Source organism: Mustelus asterias, chromosome 2 (genome assembly GCF_964213995.1).
Source record: "Mustelus asterias chromosome 2, sMusAst1.hap1.1, whole genome shotgun sequence".
NCBI classification, from domain to species: Eukaryota; Metazoa; Chordata; class Chondrichthyes; order Carcharhiniformes; family Triakidae; genus Mustelus; species Mustelus asterias.
In genome coordinates, this window is record NC_135802.1 from 158,793,086 (window position 1) to 158,820,945 (window position 27,860).

The window sequence follows — 27,860 nt, forward strand, 5'->3', positions numbered from 1 at the left end:
ATAGGGAATATGCAGCACCGTGTTCCGTACGTAGGGAATATGCAGCACCGTGTTCTGTACATAGGGAATATGCAGCACCGTGTTCTGTACGTAGGGAATATGCAGCACCGTGTTCTGTACATAGGGAATATGCAGCACCGTGCTCTGTACGTAGGGAATATGCAGCACCGTGCTCTGTACGTAGGGAATATGCAGCACCGTGTTCTGTACGTAGGGAATATGCAGCACCGTGTTCTGTACATAGGGAATATGCAGCACCGTGTTCTGTACGTAGGGAATATGCAGCACCGTGTTCTGTACGTAGGGCATATGCAGCACAGTGTTCTGTACATAGGGAATATGCAGCACCGTGTTCTGTACATAGGGAATATGCAGCACCGTGTTCCGTACGTAGGGAATATGCAGCACCGTGTTCTGTACATAGGGAATATGCAGCACCGTGTTCTGTACGTAGGGAATATGCAGCACCGTGTTCTGTATGTAGGGAATATGCAGCACCGTGCTCTGTGCGCAGGGTATATGCAGCACCGTGCTCCGTACGTAGGGAATATGCAGCACCGTGTTCTGTACATAGGGAATATGCAGCACCGTTCTCTGTACGTAGGGAATATGCAGCACCGTGTTCTGTACGTAGGGAATATGCAGCACCGTGTTCTGTACATAGGGAATATGCAGCACCGTGTTCTGTACGTAGGGAATATGCAGCACCGTGTTCTGTACGTAGGGAATATGCAGCACCGTGTTCTGTACGTAGGGAATATGCAGCACCGTGTTCTGTACATAGGGAATATGCAGCACCGTGTTCTGTACGTAGGGAATATGCAGCACCGTGTTCTGTACGTAGGGAATATGCAGCACCGTGCTCTGTACATAGGGAATATGCAGCACCGTGTTCTGTACGTAGGGAATATGCAGCACCGTGCTCTGTACGTAGGGAATATGCAGCACCGTGTTCTGTACGTAGGGAATATGCAGCACCGTGCTCTGTATGGAATTCGTACAGAATTGCAAGTACCAGTTAGACATGAGTTAACTTGGAAGGAATTTTGGCCACGCCATCAGCACAAGTTGCTCCTTTGGCTTTTACAGCCACCGGTGTCTGAAGTTGTTCCGTGGAGTGGAACCCGTGGTGAATTAGCAGTGGGAACAACAGCAAAGGGAAATCTTTCTTCAGGCGTTAGTTTTGCAGTGGGTTGGAATGTGACGCCTAGGTTATGATTCACTGAAACCAGACAGAACGTACAGGAGCAACATCACTGCAGGAGCCGGAAGGAATGTCTTGTTGTCTTCTGACTGACGAGATACATTTCTTCCTTGGTGTAGATGTGGAGGTGCCATAGGCCCAGCCAGGTGTTTGATTTGATTTGATTTGATTTATTATTGTCACATGGATTGGGATACAGTGAAAAGTATTGTTTCTTGCGCGCTATACAGACAAAGCATACCATTCATAGAGAAGGAAAGGAGAGAGTGCAGAATGTAGTGTTACATCATAGCTAGGGTGTAGAGAAAGATCAACTTAATGCAAGGTAGGTCCATTCAAAAGTCTGACGGCAGCAGGGAAGAAGCTGTTCTTGAGTCGGTTGGTGCGTGACCTCAGACTTTTGTATCTTTTTCCCGACGGAAGAAGGTGGAAGAGAGAATGTCCAGGGTGCGTGGAGTCCTTAATTATGCTGGCTGCTTTGTCGAGGCAGCGGGAAGTGTAGACAGAGTCAATGGATGGGAGGCTGGTTTGCGTGATGGATTGGGCTACACTCACGACCTTTTGTAGTTCCTTGCGGTCTCGGGCAGAGCGGAAGCCATACCAAGCTGTGATACAACCAGAAAGAATGCTTTCTATGGTGCATCCGTAAAATTGGTGAGAGTCATAGCTGACATGCCAAATTTCCTTAGTCTTCTGAGAAAGTAGAGGCATTGGTGGGTTTTCTTAACTATACGTCGGCATGGGGGGACCAGGACAGGTTGTAGATGATCTGGACACCTAAAAACTGAAGCTCTCCACCCTTTCTCATTGGCCAATGGTGTGACAGAGCTGCTATTATATCACAGTCAAAACTATGTGTAAAAATGATACAGTTACATCACTGATCACACAGTTAACTCTTCCGTCTTAATTATGGCCAAGTAAAAATATTTTGCAAGATATTTTAACTACATGCGCAAATGCTCCCAGATGCCAGACCCTCGAGAAAATCTCTGCCTGGGGAAGGGGACAGCCACGTCGAAGGAATGGGGATCATAGGATTTAAAAGACCAGAGCCCTGGTCCGGGAAATCCACTCTGACCATCCCCTTACATTTCTATCTGGATATTATATTATTTAAGGCCCATGCAGATTCTGTTGGAGGCTTTCTGGTATTAGGGTGTTCAGAACCCAAACGGTTAATGTGGGACTGGAGAAACAGTCCCACCCACATTATGATGTGGAGAGTCATCTGGGGGCAGGAGAGTGCAGTGGTGAGTCTGGTAGAAGTCAGCATGAAGATGGTACCTAGTCAGGATAAACAGTTATTGTTCAATCACACGCACTTCTCGACCTCTTCATGAGAAAAAATACAACCGTACAACATGGTGGCAGCAGGTGAAGGACCCCAAAATCCCCAAGAATGACGAGGTTAGCACTGCTGCCTCACCGCGCCAGGGTTCAATTCCTGCCTTGGGTCACTGTCTGAGTGGGTTTCCTCCGGGTGCTCCAGTTCCCTCCCACACTCCGAAGATGTGCGGGTTAGGTTGATTGGCCATGCAAACTTGCCCCTTAGTGTCCAAAGATAGATGAGTTAGGTGGATTATGGGGATAGGACGGGGTTAGGCCTGGGTAAGATGCCCTTTTGGAGAGTTGGTGCAGACTCGATGGGCTGAATGGCCTCCTTCTGCACTGTCAGGATTCAGTGATTCTAAGTAAAGATACTGCAGTCTGACCTAAGAGAAGAAGACCTCGAACAAACACACAGCTGGCGATTGCCTAACAAGCTCCATTGCAGGTGGGGAGGCGGAAAAAATATCCTTTGTGCAATGTCAAAGAACTCCTCCAGAGCTAGTGGAGGACCATTGCGAGACCTGATCAAAAGCAGAGTCAAAGGACCTTGCCAGATTGCAAACTCGTGAGCAAACTCCAAAGGAAAAGACTGAAAGACGCTGTTACTTGAGGTGCAGGCTTGGAGGGCCGAAGGGCCTGTTCCTGTACAGGCAGCCCTGGCAGACTTGATTGTTTTAAGGTGCGAGGCTTGAGGAACGCTCCAGTCTGGATCCAGAGTTTGTGCCATAACACACGGTGACCGTGTGTGAACAAAAAAAAAAAGATTTTTTTGAACGTGAGGTAGGAGCAAAAAATTGGCTTCAACTCAATTCTCCAAACAGCAACTAGCTGGCCGGAACAATTCATTCAAAAGATTTTCTCCAGAATCGTTGATGTTTAAAATGGCTCCATAAACGTGACAGGAACTCACCATTTAAAAAAAATTAAAGCCATACTCCCTGTGCTAAAAACAGCCTTGGATGATGAATTCACATTACCGGACTAATTAAGGCAGATGGAACGACCAGACCAGGCATAGAATTGGGCATCGTGGAGAAGAAGATTGTTAAAATATATGGTAGCATCAAGCTTGAATTAGAAAACAGACTGAACAAGTGAATACACTATTATATTCAGTAGGTCCAATAGTTGATAACATAACTGCCAGACAAGGAGTAAATGAATCTTCTGATAACTCTGAGGAGGTCATGAATCCCTTGGACATCAACTTTAACCAAAGAAGCAATAGCATTTGGGAGTGAGCAAAATGCAGCAAGTTCCAAAAGCTGAGGGACCCTGTTGCCTGTTGCATAAGTGAGTTATACAGATTGGCTGAAGGCTGTGACTATGGTGACCTTAAGTTGGAGCTCATAAGAAATAGTCTATGGTCATCTGGGACTATGGTGACTTTATTAGCACTGAGTCAGGACTGTATCCTGTCTATATGTATAGATGATGTGGAGATGCCGGCGTTGGACTGGGGTGGGCACAGTAAGAAGCCTCACAACACCAGGTTAAAGTCCAACAGGTTTATTTGGAGTCACTTCCTTTCGGAGCGCTGCTCCTTCATCAGGTGAGTGGACCTCACTCGTGATTCCAAATAAACCTGTTGGACTTTAACCTGGGGTTGTGAGATTTCTAACTATATGTGTAGAGTTATGTGTTATTAATCAATTATTGTCCAACCATATAAGACTCAGTCTTGGATAACATACAGAACAACCGTATAGCAGAAATGGGTCTTGAATGAGCTTTCATTTCCTGTCACTAAGCTGGTGCGTTCACAGTGAGACCTGGTTGACAGAACAAAGAATGAACTCGCATCTACATGGAGCCTTTCCCACGTTCAGCTTGTTCCACTTGGTGACCAACAAATTACCTACCGTCCCCAGTTCCTACTGGTGATTGGTCAGGTTATGTGGGTCCAGGTGCCAATTGTTTGAGAGTTCTTACAAACAGGGAAGGAGATGAAACAAAGCCTCCCATCATTGATGGCAGTGCCCTCGCCAGTCCAGCCTCTTCAATATCGGATTCCTCCTGTCTCTCTCTCCATCTTGAGCCCCGTTCCAAACCAACTCTTCGGCTTGGCCTTTCTTTGGTCACCTTTTTTGATAGCTCAATGCATTTTAGAACAAAGAACAGTACAGCACAGGAACAGGCTCTTCGGCCCTCCAAGCCTGCACCGATCGCGTTATCCTTTCGAGACTAACCGCTTATATCCCTCTATTCCCCGTTTGTTCATATGCCTATCAAGATAAGTCTTAAATGTCACAAACGTAACTGCCTCAACCACCTCACCTGGCAGTGCATTCCAGGCCCCCACCACCCTCTGTGTAAAAAAACTACCCCGCAAATCTCCATTACTTTTCCCCCCTTATCTTGAACTTGTACCCCTTTGTAATTGTCATTTCTGCCCTGGGGCAAAGCTTCCAACTGTTCACCCTATCCATACCCCTCATAATTTTATAAACTTCTGTCAGGTCTCCCCTCAGCCTCCGTCTTTCCAGGGAGAACAACCCCAGTTGATTCAATCTCTCCTCATAGCTAAATGTCAGATTTCTCAGTGTGAGGTGTCTTGGCATGTTGTCCTTAAAGGAGCTACAGGTTGCGAAAACCTTTCTCCTTGGCGCTCAGCAGTGAGTGACTCCAGCCATCCGGTTTAACTTCATGGTCAGATAAAACCGTAAGAAATGGGGGCAGGGGGGGACCAACTGATGGTGATGTGGGTGTGTGGAGGGTGGGTTGGATGTTGGCCTTTCGGTGGCTGGCCACGTCTGCCTATGCGGATTTGGCCCTGTTTCTTTATCCTTCCCTTCTTGGATGTGGCAGGGGTTCCTGTTCGTTTCCAGCTTCTCGACTTCAATCTCAAACTTTCTGCTTTCTTTTTATTTAAGATTGAACTTTTTATTAGATCTTTCATTTGACAGTTTCTCCAAATAATCTTGTGCATCCTGGATTTTAAGTGGCCATGACTTCGGATGCCCGGGCCCTGAGCTCCGGAATTGTCTCCCGAAACTCCTTACCCTCTCTATCTTCCCTTGTTTTAAAATACTTAACCCCCACCCAAAGGGGAAAGACAGTAAAGCGGGGCAATAAGAATACTGGTCCGAACTGGGTTTTTTTTCCCTTCTGGGTATCTCTCGCACAAAGTTTTTGGTCACCCTTATGTGGTTCAATATTGAATTCTATTTGAAAATGCTCCCATGGTGTCTTGAGATGATTACTACTCGAAAGGTGCTATATGAATGCAGGTTGTTGCAGTATACAAAGTGCAGTCACAGACCAATAGAGAAGCAATCGGTCGATGAAGGCTCAGTGTTTCTGCGGAGGAATTCTGGATTTCTGATCGGAAGGTGGTGGCCTTGTACAAACCCACTTTAAAAAAACCTCCACACCAAATTACTTGAGTTTCAATGAAAGTTACATCACAGTGGCAGTGGTTAGCACTGCTGCTTCACAGCGCCAGGGACCCGGGCTCGATTCCCGGCTTGGGTCACTGTCTGTGCGGAGTCTGCACGTTCTCCCCGTGTCAGCGTGGGTTCCTCCGGGTGCTCCGGTTTCCTCCCACAGTTCGAATGGCATGTTGGTTAGCTGCATTGGCCATGCTAAATTCTCCCTCAGTGTACCCGAACAGGCGCCAGAATGTGGCGACTAGGGGGATTTTCACAGTAACTTCATTGCAGTGTTAATGTAAGCCTACTTGTGACATTAATGAATAAACTTTACAACATTAAAAACTTTGTATTTCCTGGTCAAATGTTTGAGGATAAGATCACCATAGGGTTGTAAACTGAGAATATTCCCTTAAAAGTAAGAACATGGATTGTAAACTTTAAATTGGCAGTCAGGATGTTTGTCTTAACCTAAAGCTAGTGTAAATAACTCTTTGCGGGTTTGATTAGCTGTTTTATGAATTTCAAGCTTGCAGTCAGCAGACCCTTGCAGGCAGAGTGGGACAGTTGTGTGGAGTTCCTTCCAATTAAATCATTTTTATTGGTTTGTGATCTATTCTGGTTGATGTTTGTCACCTGTACCGGGGTCTTTGCTTTTTGAGCCGCGCTGTGTTTGAACAGATGAGTAAACACAGCAGGTTTGCTGGGATTAAGAACAAAGCCCTTTTTTGTGGACATATTAGGTAATGTGTGAGCAACACAGCACCCTCTGTGTCTCGGGATAGATTTATGCGCAAGGGTCTGATTTCCTCTGCCGTTGAACTATTTAACACGTTCCCATAAGGTTTAATTCTGCAACGTTACCAGTGAGTGTATTTTAAATTGGTTTGCGATGGATTTAAAAAGGTGCACAAAACAACTTTGCACAAACCCATTAACCATCAGAGCCCCGGAGGGAATTAAATCTCCAGAAGATCCAGTCCCTTCTGGGAGAATGTATGATCTAATTTAAATAAAATAATGCATGAAACATAGAAACCAGAAGCAGGAGTAGACCCTTCGAGCCTGCTCCGCCATTTATTCTCATCATGGCTGATCATCGAATTCAATATCCTGATCTCCCCCTCCCCCCCTCATATCCCTTAATCCTTTTAGGCCCAAGAGCTATATCTAATTTCTTCTTGAAATCAGACAACATTTTGGCCTCATCTACTTTCTGTGGGAGTGAATTCCACACATTCACCACTCTTTGTGTGAAGAAATTTCTCCTCACCTCAGTCCTAAAAGGTTTGTCTCTTACCCTCAAACTATGACCCCTGGGCTGCCTCACCATCGGGAACATTCTTTCTGAATCTACCCTGTTAGAATTTTATAAGTTTCTATGAGATCCTCCTCTAAGTTCCAGTGACTATAATCCTAACCGATTTAGTCTGTCCTCATAGAACAGACCTGCCATCCCAGGAATTAGCCTGGTAAACCTTCGCTGTACTCCCTCTGTAGCAAAGACTAATGTATCTGCCCTGAGCGGGAATAAATGAGAACATTTTATCGAGCGTTGTTTAGACAGGACTTGAATCATCCTTCAACTATTCGACCATGAATCAAACTCTGATCCATATGTGACCCTCTTTGTACCTAAAGGTCAGTTCATTTGGATGTTTGGCATTGGAGAGGTGTCTTGGGAAACCATGTTGAGCTGCATTATGGGGTCATGTTGAGCTGCATTATGGGGTCATGTTGAGCTGCATTATGGGGTCATGTTGAGCTGCATTATGGGGTCATGTTGAGCTGCATTATGGGGTCATGTTGAGCTGCGTTATGGGGTCATGTTGAGCTGCGTTATGCTGTTCCAATGTCTTGAGATTCACAACAGCGACTACTCCACAGCTATAAATGATAATGAGGATTTGCCCATATTTAACTAACTTATAGGTTAAAGTTTATTTATTATTGTCGCAAATAGACTTACATTAAGACGGCAATGAAGTTATTGTGAAATCCCCCAGTCGCCACACTCCAGCGCCTGTTCGGGTACACGGAGGGAGAATTTAGCATGACCAGTGCACCCAACCAGCACATCTTTCAGACTTTCGGATTTCAAACAATGACGAGACACAGTACAGGAATGAGATAGAGAATCTGATGAATTGGTGCGATGACCATAATCTCCCCTTCAATGTCATCAAAACGAAGGAGATTGTCATCGACTTCAGGAAGCGTAGTGGAGAACATGCCCCGTCTACATCAATGGGGATGAAATGGAAATGGTCGAGATCTCAAAGTTTTAGGTGTCCAGATCACCAACAACCTGTCCTGGTCCCTCTATACCGACACTATATTTAAGAAAGCCCACCAACGCCTCTACTTTCTCAGAAGACTTAGGAAATTTGACATGTAGCTACGACTCTCACCAACTTTTACAGATATACTTATCACAGCTTGGTGTGACTCCTGCTCTGCCCAAGACTGCAAGAAACTACAAAAGGTCATGAATGTAGCCCAATCCATCATGCAAACCAGCCTCCCATCCATTGACTCTGTCTACACTTCCTGTTGCCTCGGCAAAGCAGCCAGCATAATTAAGGACCCCACGCACCCCGGACATTCGCTCTTCCACCTTCTGTCGGGAAAAGATACAAAAGTCTGAGGTCACGTCCCAACTGACTCATGAACGGCTTCTTCCCTGCTGCTCTCAGACTTTTGAATGGACCTACCTTGTATTAAGTTGATCTTTCTCTAGCTATGACTGTAACACTACATTCTGCACTCTTTTCCTTCTCTATGAACGGTATGCTTTGTCTGTATAGTACGCAAGAAACAGTACTTTTCACTGTATACTAATACATGTGACAATAATAAATCAAATCGAATCTGTGGGAGGAAATTCCAAATAATCGCAGCCATATTTATGTATTTCTTTGTGTGAATTTTGTGCTGTTGGAGGTGAGGCGCATTGGAACTGGTGAATGGAACACATTATATTTTGGGTCTTGGTGTTGGGGGCTCCCTGTGGGGAGGTCTAGCCTTGTACTCGATCAAACTAATGGAATTCCGCCGTGCCTGGACTGAGCCAGATGTGTGCCAGAAGGGACGAGTGAATGAAGTTTTTAACAAATCTTTTTTTTCCCTCTAACCTGCTTGTGGAACACGCAAGCTGCTACTTGTTTTGAAATATTGTTGTAGAAAAGTATGTTGTCACTTCCCATGTGGTGCACATTCTCCGCTGCCCCCTTGAAGAGGAGCGTTTATTAAAGTTGGTTCTGCATAATGGATGGTTTTATGACTCCTCTACCTTCGTGGCGTTGACATTCCTGCCATTAACTGGGACAAGCGCAAACATTTCTGTCTTGTGTTTTTTGCAGGAACGTGTGTGAAGTGCAGCAAAGCGGTTTATGGAGCACAGCAGGCCTGTCAGGCCATGGGGAACCTGTACCACGATGCCTGCTTCACTTGTAGCGCCTGCAGTAAGTAATAACTCAGCACTGATATATTACTGGGAGTGAGCGCGCAGGCATGGGCAAAAAGACACGTTTGGAATCTGACCTTGGAATAACTGTCTCACAGCAGCATCTCGATTATGTGAACTTCTAAGAATCAGTGCAGTGCGGGGAAAGGCCATTTGGCCACACAAAGCTGTGCTGGATTTTTGGAGGATATACAAATATATTCAAATATCTGCCCAATTCCTTCTTGAAAGCTACTGTTGAATCTGAATCCACGGGCCTATCTGAATCCACGGGCCTATCTGAATCCACGGGCCTATCTGAATCCACGGGCCTGTCTGAATCCACGGGCCTGTCTGAATCCACGGGCCTGTCTGAATCCACGGGCCTGTCTGAATCCACGGGCCTGTCTGAATCCACGGGCCTGTCTGAATCCACGGGCCTGTCTGAATCCACGGGCCTGTCTGAATCCACGGGCCTGTCTGAATCCACGGGGCCTGTCTGAATCCACGGGCCTGTCTGAATCCACGGGCCTGTCTGAATCCACGGGCCTGTCTGAATCCACGGGCCTGTCTGAATCCACGGGCCTATCTGTATCCTATCAGGCCGCATGTTCCAAATCATAACTCCTCATGCACAAACCAACGTTTTCTCGTGTTGCCTCTGGTTCTTTTGCCAATCGCCTTAAATCTGTGCCCTCTGGTTCTCTTGTGCCAGTGGAAACGGTTCATCTTTCTTTACCTGAACCTTTCATGATTTTAAACACCTTTTGCTCGCATAGAATCACAGAGTGCAGAAGAGGCCCATCAGCCCATAGAGTCTGCACTGACACGTGAGAAACACCTGACCTCTCACCTAATTCCATTTACCAGCACTTGGCCCAATGCCCTGAATGTTATGATGCGCCAAGTGCTCATCCAGGTACTCCTTAAAGGATGTGAGGCAACCCGCCTCTCCCATCCTCTCAGGCAGCACATTCCAGACCATCACCACCCTCTGAGTAAGAATATTTTTCCTCACATCCCCGCTAAACCTCCTGCCCCTCACCTTGAACCTATGTCCCCTCATGACTGACTCTTCGCTTAGGGGGAACAGCTGCTCCTTATCTACCCGTCCATACCCCTCATAATCTTGAACACCTCGATCAGATCACCCCTCAGTCTTCTCTGCTCCAACGAAAACAACCCAAGCCTACTCAACCTCTCTTCATAACTTAAATGCTCCATCCCAGGCAGCATCCTGATGAATCTCCTCTGCACCTCCTCCAGTGCGTTCACATCCTTCTGATAATGTGGCGACCAGAACTGCACACAGTGCTCTAGCTGTGGCCTCATCAAAGTTCTATACAACTCCAACATGACTTTCCTGCTTTTGTAATCTATACCTTGATTGATAAAGGCAAGTGTCCCATATGCCTTTTTCACCACCCTGCTAACATGCCCTTGCGTCTTCAGAGATCTATGGACAAACTCGCCAGGGTCTCTTTGTTCCACAGAACTTCCTGGTGTCCTACCATTCATTGAATACTTCCTTGTCAAATTACTCCTTCCAAAGTGCATCACCTCACACTATTCAGTGTTAAATTCCATCTGCTACCTACTTGCCCATTTGACCATCCCGCCTATATCTTCCTTAAGCCCAAGAAACTCAGCCTCACTGTTAACCACCCGTCCAATCTTTGTGTCATCCGCAAACTTACTAATCCAACCCCCACATAGTCATCAATGTCATTTATATAAATGATGAATAATAGGCGTCCCAGCACAGATCCCTGTGGTACACCACTGGACACTGGCTTCCAGTCACTAACAAGAAGTCTCTCAACACCAGGTTAAAGTCCAACAGGTTTATTTGGTAGCACAAGCTTTCGGAGCACTGCCCCTTCATCAGGTGAGTGGGAGTTCTGTTCACAAACAGGGTATATCTATATATTTACAAGATAATGATTGGAATGCGAGTCTTTACAGGTAAAGACTCGCATTCCAATCATTATCTTGTAAATTGAGTTTGTGTCTTTATATGCCCAGTTTGCGAACACAACTCCCACTCACCTGATGAAGGAGCAGCGCTCCGAAAGCTCGTGCTACCAAATAAACCTGTTGGACTTTAACCTGGCGTTGTGAGACTTCTTACTGTGTTCACCCCAGTCCAACGCCGGCATCTCCACATCATTCCAGTCACTGAAGCAGCCTTCTGTCGGCACCTTTTGTCTCTTATAACCAAGCCAATTTTGAATCCACTTTATCAAACCATGTTCATTTGCCGCCTTTATAGGTCTCCCACGTGAAACCTTTCGTGTGCTGTCTCGCCTGCCTGCCCTTGCCCGCCCACACGTGTTTGCTCACCCACCCACTCACTTGGCCGAATATTTCCAGCACTTTCTGTGTTTATTTTTGATTTCCAACATCCAGAGAACTTTCCTCTTATTCTAGCTTTTTATGTTGGTCTAGCGTATCTTTCTGGCTGTTGTGCTTGATGCTTCTATTTATAAAACCCTGGATTCCAGATGCTGAGATTCTTCTGGTGGTAATACACACTCATCGAACACGGTGAATGTATCCACCGTGTGATATTGATGCAGAATTTGTACAGCTGCATAAGAAGGCCAAAGCATTGTTTAGCGTGCGGAAGGGATTTGCCAACCTGATACCCAGGATGAGGGCCTTCAGTTATGTGGGGAGGCTGGGATTAATGTCCATCGAACAGAGAAGGTAAAGAGGAGATTTAATGGAGGCGTTCAGAATCGTACAGGACTTGTGGACAGTAAATAAATAGAAATCTTTCTCGAGTCAGAGACACGGACACAGAAATAGAGAGATTGGCAAAAGCATCTGAGATAACGTGAATTCTCTTGATTCACTCAAGGGAGGGGGATGAAGATTTAAAAGTAACATTTAAAAGAGAAATACTTGAAGAGGAAAAAATCTTTGCGGGGCACTGGGGAAGGATCCAGGGAGTAGGATTACTTGGATAGCACCACCAAGGAGCCAGCATGGGGCACTACTGGCAGAATGGCCTCCCTTCGAGCTAGAAGTCCTATCCATATTGCCATATTCTCTCTAATATCATGTGTCTTCAGTTTTAAAGCTTATTTATTAATGTCACAAGTAACATTAACACTGCAGCGAAGTTTCTGTGAAAATCTCCTAGTTGCCACACTCCAGCACCTGTTCGGGTACACTGAGGGAGAATTCAGCATGGCCAGTGCACCCTAACCAGCACGTCTTTTGGACTGTGGGAGGAAACTGGAGCACCCAAAGGAAACCCCCGCACACACGGGGAGAACGTGCAAACTCTACACAGTGACCCAAGCCGGGAATCGAAACCGTGTCCCTGGTGCTGTGAAGCAGCAGTGCCAACCACTGTGCCACCGTGCTGCCGTCATCAAGTTTTGATGTGTTAAATACCTTTTGAAAATCTGTCAGCGCAACATCCACTGCGGTTCCTTTTGTCAACGCGTTCCACTGTTACCGCAAAAAAACTCTATTAGATTTCTCAGACACACCTTGTCTTTGCACATTTATGTTTAATGTCCTTAAATGATCCATGTCCTTTGCGATAATATTTTGCATTTATAGTGCCTGTAATCATAGAACCGCATGCCTTCTGAACATCGAATTCAACAACTTCAGATGATTAGCTCTACCCCACCTCCACCCCTTTTGTTTTAATTTGATTTAATTTTTTACTGTTCTCTACCTTTTATTTCTTTAGTGTCTTTCTTCATTTTTCTTCCCCTCCCCCCACTTTAACCCCCTTTCCTTACCTTTACTCCCCCTTTGCTTCCCCTTCCCCCCCTTTTCTAAATTTTACCTCTCCCCGCCCATTCCCTCCCTTCCCCCCACATCTTCATCTGTCACAGTTTACCCTCTGATTTCAGCTTCTCTGCCGTTTGGCCATTTACACCCTTTATTCTCTCTATGGGCTGCCATTAGCAGCCTTTCCCCTGGTTTCTGTGGCTATGACTAAATCTTTCATTCCCTCACCCTGCAGTATAAATATCTCCCACTTTCTCTGCCTTTTAGCTTTGACAAAGGGTCATCTGGACTCAAAACGTCAGCTCTTTTCTCTCATTACAGATGCTGCCAGACCTGCTGAGATTTTCCAGCATTTTCTCTTTTGGGGTTATAGAATCACAGAATTGTTACAGCACAGAAGGAGGCCATTTGGCCCATTGTGTCTGTGCTTGCTCTCTGAAGGAACAATTCCTTAGTGCCTTCTCCCTGTTATTTTCATTTTTGGATTACGATCCAATTCCCTTTTAAAAGCCTCGATTAATCCTGCCTCCACCACACTCTCAGGAAGCGCACTCCAATCCGAACCAGTTGCTCTGTGAAAAAGTTTCTCCTCATGTCTCCTTTTGTCAATTACCGTAAATCTGTAGCTTCTGATTCTCCATTCTTCCACCAATGGGAACAGCTTCTCCCTTTCTACTCTGTCCTGACCCCTCACGATTTTGCACACCTCCACCAAATCTCCTCCCTGTCTTCTCCTCTCCAATGAGAGCAGGTCCGGCTTCACGGACTTTTCTACCTAACTGAAGTTCCTCATCCCGGGAACCATTCTTGTGAATCCCGTCTCTCTAATGCCTTCACAGCCATCCTAAAGTGTCATGCTCAGAGCGGGATGCAATACTCCAGCTGAACCAGTGTTCTGTAGAGTTTAACATAACCTTCTTTCACATGTACCCTGAGCCCCTCCTGATAAAGCTCAGCACACTGTGTGCGTCGTCAGTCACTCCCTCAGCCTATCCTGCCACCTCCAATGATTTATATCAGGTCTCTCTGCTCCACAACTGAGAACAGAGAACGCTGGAACATCTCAGCAGGTCAGGCAGCATCTGTAGGGGGGAGAGAAACCGAGTTAATGTTTCGGTTCCACATGACTCTTCTTCAGAGCTGAAGAGAGGGAGAATTGAGTTGGATTATATACTGTGTAAGGGGGGCTGGAGCAAAGTTGAAGGTCAGTGGTTAGTGGGAGTTGGGAGAGAGTGCAACGTAGGTATAGCAAAACGTAAAAGCAAATGGCAGATGGCCAGGTGGGGAAGGGGGAAAGGATGGGGTTTGCATCGGGACAGAAAATGTTTGGGATATAAATATAATATCTATAATATAATATTTTATTATATTTTGGGATATAATATTTGGGCGGCACGGTAGCACAGCGGTTAGCACCGCTGCTTCACAGCATTCCCGGCTTGGGTCACTGTCTGTGTGGAGTTTGCACATTCTCCTCGTGTCTGCGTGGGTTTCCTCCGGGTGCTCCGGTTTCCTCCCACAGTCCAAAGATGTGCGGGTTAGGTTGATTGGCCATGCTAAATTGCCCCTTAGTGTCCTGAGATGCGTAGATTAGAAGGATTAGCGGGTAAATATGTAGGGCTATGGGGGTAGGGCCTGGGTGGGATTGTGGTCGGTGCAGACTCGATGGGCCTAATGGCCTCTTTCTGCACTGTAGGGTTTCTATGGTTTCTATGATTTCTAAACAAGATGGAGCAGATGGATCACTGTCTAAAATTGTTGAACTCGATCTGATGACCTGAGGGCTGTAAGGAAGTCTATTTATCGTATTCACTGCTCCCAATGCGGTCTCCTCTGCACTGTGAGACTAAATACAGACTGGGTGACCGCTTTGTGGAACACCTTCACTCAGTCTACAAGCATGACCCCAGCATTCCTATCACTTACCATTTCAGCTCAACATCTTGCACTTGTGTCTACATGTCCATCCTTGCCCTGCTGCAATGCTCCACTGAAACCCAACAGAAACTGGAGGAGCAATGGTGGTATGATGGTTAGCACTGCTGCCTCACAGCGCCCAGGACCCGTGTTCCATTCCGGCCTTGGGTCACCATCTGTGCAGAGTCTGCACGTTCTCCCCGTGTCTGCATGGGTTTCCTCCGGGTGCTCCTGTTTCCTCCCACAGTCTGAAAGACGTGCTGGTTAGATGCATTGGCCATCCTAAATTCTCCCTCAGTGTACCCGAACAGGCGCCGGAGTATGGCGACTAGGGGATTTTCATTGCAGTGTCAATGTAAGCCTACTTGTGACATAATAAATAAGTTTAAAAACACCTCATTTTCCGAGTAGGCACATAGCCACAACGGGAAATTGAAGTGGAGTTGCACACATAATGGTTACCATCAAATATATAGGGAGGAACTGTGGTGATGGGTGGTGTAGTGGTAATGTCACTGGGCTAGTAATCCAAAGGCCAAGGCTAGTGCTCTGGGTACAGGGGTTCAAATCCCACCAAGGCAGCTAGTGGAATTAAAATTCAATGAATAAAATCTGGATTGTGAAGCCGGTGTCAGGAATGGCGACCGTGCAACTGTCATTAGAATAAAAATCTAATCCTGCAGATGTTGGAAATCTGAAATAAAAGCAGAAAATGCTGGAAAAGCTGAGCAGGTCTGGAGAGGAAAGAAAACACAAGTTAATGTTTTGAATCCGTATGACTCTTCAGAGCTAAAGAGAAGGAGAAATGTAATGGATTTCAAACTATTTAGATGGGGGTGGAGCAATGTAGAAGGTCAGTGATTGGTGTGAGCTGGGAGAGTTTGGACAAAGATGTTTAGGGCACAAGATGAAGGAAGTGTTAATGGCAGTGTTGAGGACTAAAGAATGTGCTAATAGTGGCATAAAGATGGCAGAATATCTTCTCAGCAGAACAAAGGTCAGCGCTCTGTAAAAGCATCATCGATTGTTGTAAAAACCAATCCGAATCACTAAGGTCCTTTAGGGAAGGAAATCTGCCGTCCTTACCTGGTCTGGCCTACATATTTGATTTGATTTATTATTGTCACATGTATTGGTGTACAATAAGAAGTATTGTTTCTTGCGCGCTATACAGACAAAGCATACCGTTCATAGAGAAGGAAAGGAGAGAGTGCAGAATGTAGTGTTACAGTCATAGCTAGGGTCTAGAGAAAGATCAACTTAATGCGAGGTAGGTCCATTCAAAAGTCTGACAGCAGCAGGGAAGAAGCTGTTCTTAAGTTGGTTTGTACGTGACCTCAGACTTTTGTATCTTTTTTCCGATGGAAGAAGGTGGAAGAGAGAATGTCCGGGCGGCGTGGGGTCCTTAATTATGCTGGCTGCTTTTCCCGAGACAGCGGGAAGTGTAGACAGAGTCAATGGATGGGAGTCTGGTTTGTGTGATGGGTTGGGCTACATTCACGACCTTTTGTAGTTCCTTGCAGTCTTGGGCAGAGCAGGAGCCAAACCAAGCTGTGATACAACCAGAAAGAATGCTTTCTATGGTTTAAATGTGACTCCAGATTCACAGCAATGTAGCGGCTCTTAACTTCCCTCTGAAATAGCCGAGTAAGTTGCTCCATTCAAGGGCAATTGGGGATGGGCAACAGATACCAGCCTTGGCAGCGAAGTCCACGTCTCCATGAAAGAATAAAAAACATTGTCTCCAATTGCAGTAAGGTCGGTAACCAGAACACTCGGATTTCAGCTCATTTGAAAAAGAAGTAAGAAAGTAGATGATGAGGCTTTTTATAAATGCGAATGATCTAGAAATATGAATCCTATGTTCAAGAAACGTTGATTAATGTCTCTTGAACTTTTTGACCTTGTGACCTGAAAAGGCATTTGACAAGAGCGAATTGGGACAGTAGCACAGTGGTTAGCACTGCTGTCTCACAGCGACGGACCCGGGTTCGATTCCCGGCTTGGGTCACTGTCTGTGTGGAGTTCGCACATTTTCCCCGTGTCTGCATGGGTTTCCTCTGGGTGCTCTGGTTTCCTCCCACAGTCCGAAAGATGTGCGGGTTAGGTTGATTGGCCATGTTAAATTGCCCCTTAGTGTCAGGGAGATTAGCAGGGTAAATATGTGGGGTGACGGGGATAAGGCCTGGGTGGGATTGTTGTCAGTGCAGGCTCGATGGGCCGAATGGCCTCTTTCTGCACTGCAGGATTCTATGGTTCTGTGAAGGTCGCAGCAGATTTCTAGTTTAAACCAGTGGTGATTGGCTGCTAAGTCGTGTCATGCCAATAAAATCATGTCATGTTCGTAACTTTAAAACTATACTCAGTGTGGAATCTTTTAGAATGGATATATCTTTTTAAAAGGACATTGCTGGACAGATGGTCACTGAGAGCCATTTGATTCAATTGTGGATTCAAGCGCTGTCACACTGTCTGAAAAAGACAAAATGACACGCTCACTCCACTACCCATCTCCCGAAACCATCCAGAAGAGATCTGACCTTATTGGGTCTTTTCAGAAAGAATGGCAGTGATTGTCTCAGAGGTTTGGGGGTGAATGTCTGCAGATTCTACTGTTAATATTAAACGACAGCAAGAGCAGGTTGTGCTCTGGCCAAAGCACAGCTTTGATCAGTTCTGGTCATGAGATATACAGGAACTGTTCACTCACCATGAACGGTTTAGCAAAAGGGCATCGAAGAATTAACAAAAGTGCACTTTTCATTGTTCAAAAGAAGTGGTTCAGAAATGATCTTACTGGAGGATTCAGGATAGCAGCGAGTGGCATGCAAAAGATCGATTTGTTCTTGCGACTTTATTGTATTTAATCATATTTAAATGGTGGGCATTAACTAGGGATTCATCTGTGCCCCTATAAATAGGCATGATGTGGAGATGCCAGCGTTGGACTGGGGTGGGCACAGTTACAGATCTCAAGCACTGCTCCTTCATCAGATGAGTGATGAAGAACTCACCTGATGAAGGAGCAGCGCTCCGAAAGCTTGTGATTCCAAACAAACCTGTTGGACTTTAACCTGGTGTTGTGAGACCTCTATGAATAGGAGACAGGATCTACAGGCATTTAGAGAGGCAAGGACTAATTAGAGGCAGTCAGCATGGCTTTGTCAGTGGAAGATCGTGTCTCACAAATTTGATTGAGTTTTTTGAAGGGGTAAGCAAGAAGGCAGATGAGGGCAGTGCAATCGACGTTGCCTACATGGACTTTAGCAAGGCCTTTGACAAGGTACCGCATGGTAAGTTGTTGCATAAGATTAAATCTCACGGGATCCAGGGTGAGGTAGCTAAATGGATACAAAATTGGCTTGATGACAGAAGACAGAGGGTGGTTATAGAGGATTGTTTTTCAAACTGGAGGCCTGCGACCAGCGGTGTGCCTCAGTGATCGGTGCTGGATCCACTGTTATTTGTCATTTATATTAATTTGGATGAGAATTTAGGAGGCATGGTTAGTAAGTTTGCAGATGACACTAAGATTGGTGACATAGTGGACAGTGAAGGAGGTTATCTAAGATTGCAACGGGATCTTGATCAATTGGGCCAGTGGGCTGATGAATGGCAGATGGAGTTTAATTTAGATGAATGCAAGGTGATGCATTTTGGTCGATCAAATCAAGGCAGGAATTACTCAGTTAATGGTAGGGTGTTGGGGAGAGTTATAGAACAAAGCGATCTAGGGGCACAGGTTCATGGCTCCTTGAAAGTGGAGTCACAGGTGGACAGGGTGGTGAAGAAGGCATTCGGCATGCTTAGTTTCATTAGTCAGAACATTGAATACAGGAGTTGGGACGTCTTGTTGAAGTTGTACAAGACATTGGTAAGGGTACACTTGGAATTTCATGGAATCCCTACAGTACAGGAGGCCATTCAGCCCATTGAGTCTGTACCGACCACTACCTCACCCAGGCCCTATTCCCACAACCCCACGCATTTACCCTGCTAATCCCCCTGACACTAGGGTCAATTTAGCATGGCCAATAAAGCTAACCCACAGATCTTTGGAGTGTGGGAGGAAACTGGAGCACCCGGAGGAAACCCACGCAGACACGGGGAGAATGTGCAAACTCCACACAGACAGTGACCAAGACCTTAATTGAACCTGGGACCCTGGCACTGTGAGGCAGCAGTGCTAACCACTGTGCCACCGTGCCACCCGGAATACTGTGTACAGTTCTGGTCACCCTATTATTGAAAGGATATTATTAAACTAGAAAGAGTGCAGAAAAGATTTACTAGGATGCTACTGGGACTTGATGGTTTGAGTTATAAGGAAAGGCTGGATAGACTGGGACATTTTTCCCTGGAGCTTAGGGGTGATCTTATAGAGGTCTATAAAATAATGAGGGGCATAGATAAGGTAGATCTGCAACATCTTTACCCAACGGTAGGGGAGTCTAAAACTAGAGGGAATAGGTTTAAGGTGAGAGGGGAGAGATACAAAAGAGTCCAAAGGGGCAATTTTTTCACCTCCCCGATGGTGTAGTGGTATTAGCACTGGAATGTGATGGTTATTGGGCGAGCTGGTGTTGGCTGGGTTTTTTGTTTGGTGCGGGTTACAGGAGCTGGAGATTGCCAGAGGTTAATTTTTCCCAAACACTGGATGCATTGAACTACCCCTGTATGAGCAATCGAATACTGTTTATAAAGGTTTGCCAATGCAATTGAACACAACGTCTTTGTGAAGCAGCCGGGAGGGTTTGGTGTCATGAAAGATCTGGAACTAAAGACAGTCCACTGTTAGTTTTGGTCTCTCAGAAGCTATTTGTGTAACTGTGTCCCTGAGCTGACTCACTGAAGCAGCTTTGACTGGAGGGTTCAGACTTCCATTGGTGTTCTGATGTTCCTCGGGGTTTCTGTGACTCTTTATCACATACAGGAATGGGAATGACTGCGATAGTTAGGAATGCCAGAGCCTATCGATGTCTTCACTGACGGCCTGACTCCTTACCTCACTCCTCCTTGTTTACGCTCGGCTAATTACTGAGTTAAAACCTTGTCAATTATAAAGCAGCCTCTGCTGCTTGTCGTGAACTGCCCGAGGATTGAATAGTGCGAAATAATGTCATTGGGTGAGCGATCCAGCTGCCCAGGCTAATGCTGTGGGGGTCACAGGTTCAAATCCCACCATAGCAATTGGTGGAATTTAAATTCAATTTATAAATCTAGAATTTTGCAGCCAGTCAGAGTTATGATACAAGACCAGAATTTATTGCCCATCCCTAATTGTCCTTGAACCGAGTGTCCTGCTGGGCTATTTCAGAGGGCGGTTAACAGTCACCCACATTGCTGCGGCTCTGGAGTCACGTACAGGCCAGACCAGGTAAGGACGGCAGATTTCCTTCCCTAAAGGACATTAGTGAACCAGATGGGTCTTTACAGCAAGCCATACTGATTTTCAGTTCCAAATTTTATTAATTGAACTTAAAACTCCACCAGCTGGTGTGGTGGGATTTGAACCCATGTCCCCTAAAACGTTAGCCTGGGCCTCTCCGAGTTGGATGACATTGCTGCCACATCAGTTTCTCCCCTGAACCATATCTTGATGTATTTAATAGCGATAACCTGGTGAAGTCTTACTCTGTGGTAATGGGAGTCGTTACCCCTCTCTCATGCTAATCAACTGTGGACAGGGCCAGTGCAGTGTTCTGGGGTGACACAGTGGTTAGCACTGCTGCCTCACAACGCCAGGGACCTGGGTTCAATTCTGACCTTGGGTGACTGTGTGGAGTTTGCACGTTCTCCCCGTGTCTGCGTGAGTTTCCTCCGGGTGCTCCGGTTTCCTCCTACATTCCAAAGATGTGCAGATTAGGTTGATTGGCCATGCTAAATTGCTCCTTAGTAACCCAAGATGTGTAGGTTGGGATTAGTTGAGTAAATACATCAGGTTATCGCAATGTTAACCTGGGGGCAGTTCTGTTGGCCCAAATTAGGCAAATTGAGTTTAAAGTTTATTTATTAGTGTCACAATTAGGCTTACATTAACACTGCAATGAAGTTACTGTGAAAATCCCCTAGTCGCCACGCTCCGGCGCCTGATCGAATACACTGAGGGAGAATTTAGCTTGGCCAATGCACCTAACCAGCATGTCTTTCAGAGGAAACCCACGCAGACACAGGGAGAACATGCAGACTCTGCACAGACAGTGACCCCAAGCTGGGAATAGAACCCGGGTCCCTGGCGCTGTGAGGCAGCAGTGATAACCACTGTGCCGCCCTAGTCTTGAAGAGTTCGAGAATGGAACGTGAAAAGCACGAACGCGAATCGTTTTGGGCAGAACCCCAGAGTGTTTTTAAAATTCGTCGGTCTTTGACGCTGGGTCAGGTGATTGGTGCTGGAATCTGAGTGAAATCTAGCAGGAATTCCCCTCCCAGTCTGGGTCAGAGGGTTCGCACTATATTGACACTCTGAGCTGGTGTATGTTGGGAGTGCACTAGTGGACCTTAAGAAATTTGGGCTTCTGCCAGACAGACGAGGAAATTGTTTCAGTTTAGTTCAAGAATACAATGAATTAATCTCTTGAATCGTAGTGGAAGATTAACTCTATGGTCTGGAACAGAATGCGAGTAAAATAATCACAGCCAAGTTTGCTAGTCCACATATAAATTTGATATGTTTATCACACTTGCACGCTGAAACATGCTCTTTTACAAGTTTGGCAATGTTATGGTTTTACATTCCACACAGCTTGCATTTCTGCACTGTGTGTGTGTCTGTAGCCAGCTGTGCACTTTTTTTTTGAAACATCAACTCCCTCCCCCCAGCAAGTGTGGAATGTTCTGGAATGTTATCACAAAGGATGTGAAAGAGGTTGCTGCGGTTTGCTGCAACCGAGATTAGCGGTTCATTTTTTTGTGGTTTATAAATAGCAGTGACAGTTGGGAGCGAGATTTTGATGTGGAAAGCCTTGTTTGGGCTGAGTTTGGGGGAATGTATCATGTTTCTGTTGTAAAACATGTCCAGCATTTTCAGAATTGTGAGGTTATGAGCAATTGACTCCAGTGTTCAGATGGTGTTTAGCTGCACTGTTACAAACTGAAGAAAAACTCCCTTGCACTCTCTCTCTCTCTCACTCATACTCTCTCTCACACACTCTTTCTCTCGCACTCTCTCTCACACACTCTTTCTCTCGCACTCTTTCTCTCACACTCTCTCTCACACTCTTTCTCTCACACTCTTTCTCTCACACTCTTTCTCTCACACTCTTTCTCTCACACTCTTTCTCTCACACTCTTTCTCTCACATTCTTTCTCACACTCTTTCTCTCTCACACTCTCTTTCTCTCACACTCTTTCTCTCACACTCTCTTTCTCTCACACTCTCTTTCTCTCACACTCTCTTTCCCTCACACTCTCTCTCACTCTCTTTCTCTCACACTCTTTCTCTCACACTCTTTCTCTCACACTCTCTTTCTCTCACACTCTCTTTCCCTCACACACTCTTTCTCTCACACTCTCTCACACTCTCTCTCATACTCTCTCTCACTCTCTTTCTCTCACACTCTTTCTCTCACACTCTTTCTCTCACACTCTTTCACACTCTTTCTCACACACTCTTTCTCTCACACTCTCTTTCTCTCACACTCTCTCTCACACTCACTTTCTTTCACACTCTCTTTCTCTCTCACACTCTTTCACACACTCTTTCTCTCACACACTTTCTCTCACACACTCTTTCTCTCACACTCACTCTCTCATCCTCTGTCTCTCTCACTCTCTCTGTCTCTCTCTCACCCTCTCTGTGTCTCTCTCTCACCCTCTCTGTCTCTCTCTCACCCTCTCTGTCTCTCTCTCACCCTCTCTGTCTCTCTCTCACCCTCTCTGTCTCTCTCTCACCCTCTCTGTCTCTCTCTCTCCTTCTCACTCTCTCCCTCCCGTCCCCCCCCCCTCAAATTTGCTCCACACTTCTGTCTGTCTCACCCCTTGTGTACCCCTTGCCTGACCCACACTCCCAGTGTCCACATGTCACTTGTGCTCCCCATGCCCGCACGGCCCTCACTCCCTATGCGCCCCTCACTTGTACAGCCCTTGCCACTCACTCCCTGCACCCTTCACTACCCGTGTGTCGCCTGCATGCCCCTAGCTCCCCATGCCCATGTGTCCCCCCCCTCCCCCTGCGTGCTCTCCCCTCTCTCAGTATTGCTATCTGGTACAGCTGCAATGCAAGGAATTTGCTCTGGTGAATATTACCAAGCGTAAGCTGAGGCCTTGAAATAAAAACCCAAATTAAATTGTTAAAATACATACGCGATAGTTTGAGAGGGTCATTTTGATCAAGTGAGTGAGAATTGTTGAAGTCGAAGGTTCTGGTAACTGAGGACTCAAAAATGAAAACCTTTTGGTCTCACTGAGACCAATCTTCCATCACTATTAACCTTTATTATCAAAATGGGAATCCACATCTGCATCCACATCTTAAGTAAAGTTATTTATTAGTCACTAGTAAGGCTTACATTAACGCTGCAATGAAGTTACTGTGAAAATCCCCTAGTCGCCACACTCCGGCGCCTGTTCGGGTACACTGAAGGAGAATTTAGCACAGCCAATGCATCTAACCAGCACATTTTTCAGATTGTGGGAGGAAACTGGAGCACCCGGAGGAAACCCACACAGACCGTGCAAACTCCACACAGAGTGACCCAAGCTGGGAATCGAACCCGGGTCCCTGGCGCTGTGAGGCAGCAGTGCTAACCACTGTGCCACCGTGCCGCCCCAGTCTTACAGCGCACAGTCCCAACCCAGAAACCTCCAGATTCACTCCCTGGGTTGAGGCAGCGAGTTTTAAGCCCCCGCTGCTTGTTTCCCATTGGATAAATCCCCGTTTGCTCAGTTGGGGCGTTCACACTCCACGATGCCCACAGGACTTTTAATGATGATTTCCTGTGTCCTTCATGGTCGTAAAGCACCTTTTCACAAATCACTTTGAGCTGTGGGAGAGCCTGAGGGGTCAGATTGCCCAATCCCAGTTGTAAAGTAACAATGTAAAACCCCTCATGTACGTGGAAGTTTGTAGCAGAAAAAGTTAGCAAGAAGCATGACAAAAACAGAAGTCAAATTATATAGGTCGGAACTATTTTATTCATTCTTTGTGGTGTGGATGCCGCTGGTTGGGTCAGCATTTATTGCCCAGCCCCAATTGGGGTGGCACAGTGGTTAGCACTGCTGCCTCACAGCGCCAGGGTCCCGAGTTCAATTCCCGGCTTGGGTCACTGTCTGTGCGGAGTCTGTACATTCTCCCCGTGTCTGCATGGGTTTCCTCTGGGTGCTCTGGTTTCCTCCCACAGTCCGAAAGACGTGCTGGTTAGATGCATTGGCCATGCTAAATTCTCCCTCGGTGTACCCGAACAGGTGCCAGAGTGTGGCGATTAGGGGATCTTCACAGTAACTTCATTGCAGTGTTAATGTAAGCCGACTTGTGACACTAATAAATAAACTAATTGCCCTTGAACTGAGTGGCTTACTGGGCCATTTCAAAGTTAAGTTCACCCACATTGCTGTGGCTCTGGAGTCACGTGTAGGCCAGACCCGGTAAGGATGGCAGATTTCCTTCCCTCATGACAATTGATAGTTTCACGGTCACTGAGACCAGCTTTCAATTCCAGATTTATTAATTGAATTTATATTCTACCATCTGCACAAAGACACAAGATCTCTATTACCTGTCTATAAATTGAATCTGTTCGTGAATTTAACATAAATGTTTGGAAAAGTCCAGTTGGGAAAATTACAGAATATTTGGCACGGAACTAACATTTTCCGAGCCTTGTTTGCCATTGTGTGATGGATGCTTCTTTCAGAGAGAGTACTCTAATATTCACATTCCACATGTTCACAAGAATGATCTTAGTGGCATCTCATTTAACAATAATATATGATGGGTTTCTTGCAGCAAACATTTAATTCACTGATATTGACAGAATACTCTCTCGGCAGAAAGCTTTAGTTATAGTTGCTCGTGGAATGTCGGTGTCACTGTCTAGATCCAGCATTCATTGCTCTTGAGAAGGTGGGGGGGTAAGCTGTCTTCTCGAACCACTGCAGTCCACGTGGTGTAGGTGCACTGCGCTGTTAGGGAGGGAGTTCCAGGATTTTGACCCAGTGAAGGAACGGCTGATATATTTCCAAGTCAGCATGGTGTGTGGTTTGGAGGGGAACTCTCAGGTGGTGGTGTTCCCAGCTGACAATGAATCTGCGCTGCAATGAAAACTCTTAACTTAAAATAAAAGCAAGAATGAGACAAACTGCACAGAGTTTTTTGGAAGCGGTGACAAAGATAATTGATGAGGAAAGGGCTGTGGATGTAGTTTATATGGACTTTCGTAAGGCGTTTGACAGGGTCCCACGTGGCAGACTGGTACAAAAACTAAAATCGCATGGGATTTGGGGTGGGCTGGCTAGATGGATACGGAACTGGTTTGGTCACAGGAGACAGAGAGTAGCGGTGGAAGGGTGTTTTTCAGAACTGTAGCTAGTGGTGTTCCACAGGGATCGGTGCTGGGACCGCTGTTGTTTTTAGTATATATAAATGATCTGGAGGAAAGTGTGGGGGGTCTGATTAGTAAGTTTGCGGATGACACAAAAATTGGTGGAGTTGCTGATAGTGCCGGGGATTGTTGGAGGATACAACAGGATATAGATAAATTGGAGCCTTTGGCACAGAAACGGTAGATGGAGTTTAATCCGGACAAATTCAAGGTGATGCATTTTGGAGGATCAAATTTAGGTGTGAATTATACTGTAAATGGCAGAACCCTTAGGAACATTAACATACAGAGGGATCTGGGCATGCAGGTCCACAGTTCCCTATAGTGGCAACGCAGGTGGCCAAGGTGATTAAGAAGGCATATGGCATGCTTGCCTTCATCGACCGGGGTATTGAGTACAAAGGTTGGCAAATCATGTTGCAGCTATATAAAACCTTGTTTAGGCTGCATTTGGAGCATTGCGTGCAATTCTGGTCGCCACACTACCAGAAGGACGTGGAAGCTTTGGAGAGAGTGGAAAGGAGGTTCACCGGGATGTTGCCTGGCCTCGAGGCTGTTGACTACGAGGAGAGGTTGAATAAATTAGAATTGTTTTCACTGGAAACTTGGGGGCTGACGGGAGACCTGATAGAAATTATGAGAGACATAGACAGGGTGGTTAGTCAGAGGCTTTTTCCCAGGGTGGAAGTGTCAATTTACAGGGGGGCACAGGTTCGAGGTGAGAGGGAGAGTTTAAGGGAGATGTGCGGGGGAGGTTTTTCACTCAGAGAGTGGTGGGTGCCTGGAACGTGCTGCCAGAGGAGGTGATGGAAGCAGGTACATTAGCAACATTTAAGAGACATCTGGATTGGTGCATGAAGAGGGGAGGAATAGAAGGATATGACCTGAATAAGAGCAGCAGGTTTTATTTTGTTTAATTAGGGGCATCATGATTGGCACAGGCTTGAAGGGTAGAAGGGCCTATTCCTGTTCGGTTCTTTTTCCTTGCAGAGCCGGATATATTGATCATCAGTTGATTTCTTTCTAAAAAGGATGCCTAATCTGAAGGTTTTTAAATTAAATCAAGTTAAGATATGGTTGGCACTATCCTGATTTTCATCTCCACAAGCCACCAGTGTTACGTAGGAGAGCACATACTGCCAAAACCTGGATCAGATCCAAGCTCGGAGTAAACCCAACCCACCTCCTCCTTTCCCACCGATTTAGAAACCCGAATCTGCCATTTCTAATCAGGAGCCTGGTGTAGGGTGTTGGCTACAGTTTGGTGGGTTTGAAGAAGTCTTTGTGGTCATACGTTAAAGTTTTTTTAAAGTTCATTTATTAGTGTCACAAGTAAGGCTTACATTAACACTGCAATGAAGTTACTGTGAAAATCCCCTAGTCGCCACACTCCGGCGCCTGTTTGGATACACTGAGGGAGAATTTAGCACGGCCAATGCTCCTAACCAGCACGTCTTTCAGACTGTGGAGGAAACCAGAGAACCTGGAGGAAACCCACGCAGACACGGGGAGAATGTGCAGACTTGGCACAGATAGTCACGGTCAGCAGTCTCACAATACCAGGTTAAAGTCCAACAGGTTTATTTGGTAGCACGAGCTTTCGGAGCGCTGCTCCTTCACCTGATAAAGGGTCAGCGCTCCGAAAGCTTGCGCTACCAAATAAACCTGTTGGACTTCAACCTGGCGTTGTGAGACTACTTACTGTGCCCACCCCAGTCCAACGCCGGCAACTCCACATCACCCAGATAGTGACCCAATCTGGCCCATTGTGACCGAACCTGGGTCCCTGACGCTGTGAGGCAGCAGTGCTAACCACTGTGCCACCGCGCTGCCCGATCTACACAATCCAATCACTGTAGGTTAACTGTTAGTCTTCATTGGCTGTTGGAACTATTTACAAATATACAGTAAAGGGTACAAGCTAGGATTGGTCTCCGTGCTGGCTGGTACACAGGGCTCTGTCCAACGCTCAACTGACGCTGGGTCACATGCTCTCTTGCCTCACTACTGCACGCAGTCCCACATTAACCCTACATGTGCCAGACCCTGATACTGCAGAGCCCACCCTGGGAATGTTAGCCTATCTTTTCCTAACATGTTGGTGTGTCAACTGTATTTCCAGAACCTTCCATCTATTATATGCATGCGTGTTTTTTTTAAAATCACTGTTTTCTATTTTGCTGTTTCCATAGGTCGAAGATTGCGGGGGAAAGCTTTCTACTTTGTTAATGGAAGAGTTTACTGTGAGGAGGACTTTCTGGTGAGGCTCGTTTCCATGCAGTAGTTTTGGGGCTAAC

The 27,860-nt window shown here is 46.1% G+C and overlaps 1 protein-coding gene across 1 annotated transcript in view; it reads left to right on the forward strand.

Moving 5' to 3' along the window:
- The window catches only part of limd1a (LIM domains containing 1a), a 77,095-nt gene that overhangs the window by 18,168 nt on the left and 31,067 nt on the right, over window positions 1-27,860 (forward strand). Inside the window, exons 2-3 of the mRNA XM_078199715.1 lie at window positions 9,270-9,371; window positions 27,756-27,823. Of these exons, the coding sequence (XP_078055841.1) occupies window positions 9,270-9,371; window positions 27,756-27,823 (170 nt within the window). The remainder of the gene's footprint in view (window positions 1-9,269; window positions 9,372-27,755; window positions 27,824-27,860) is intronic.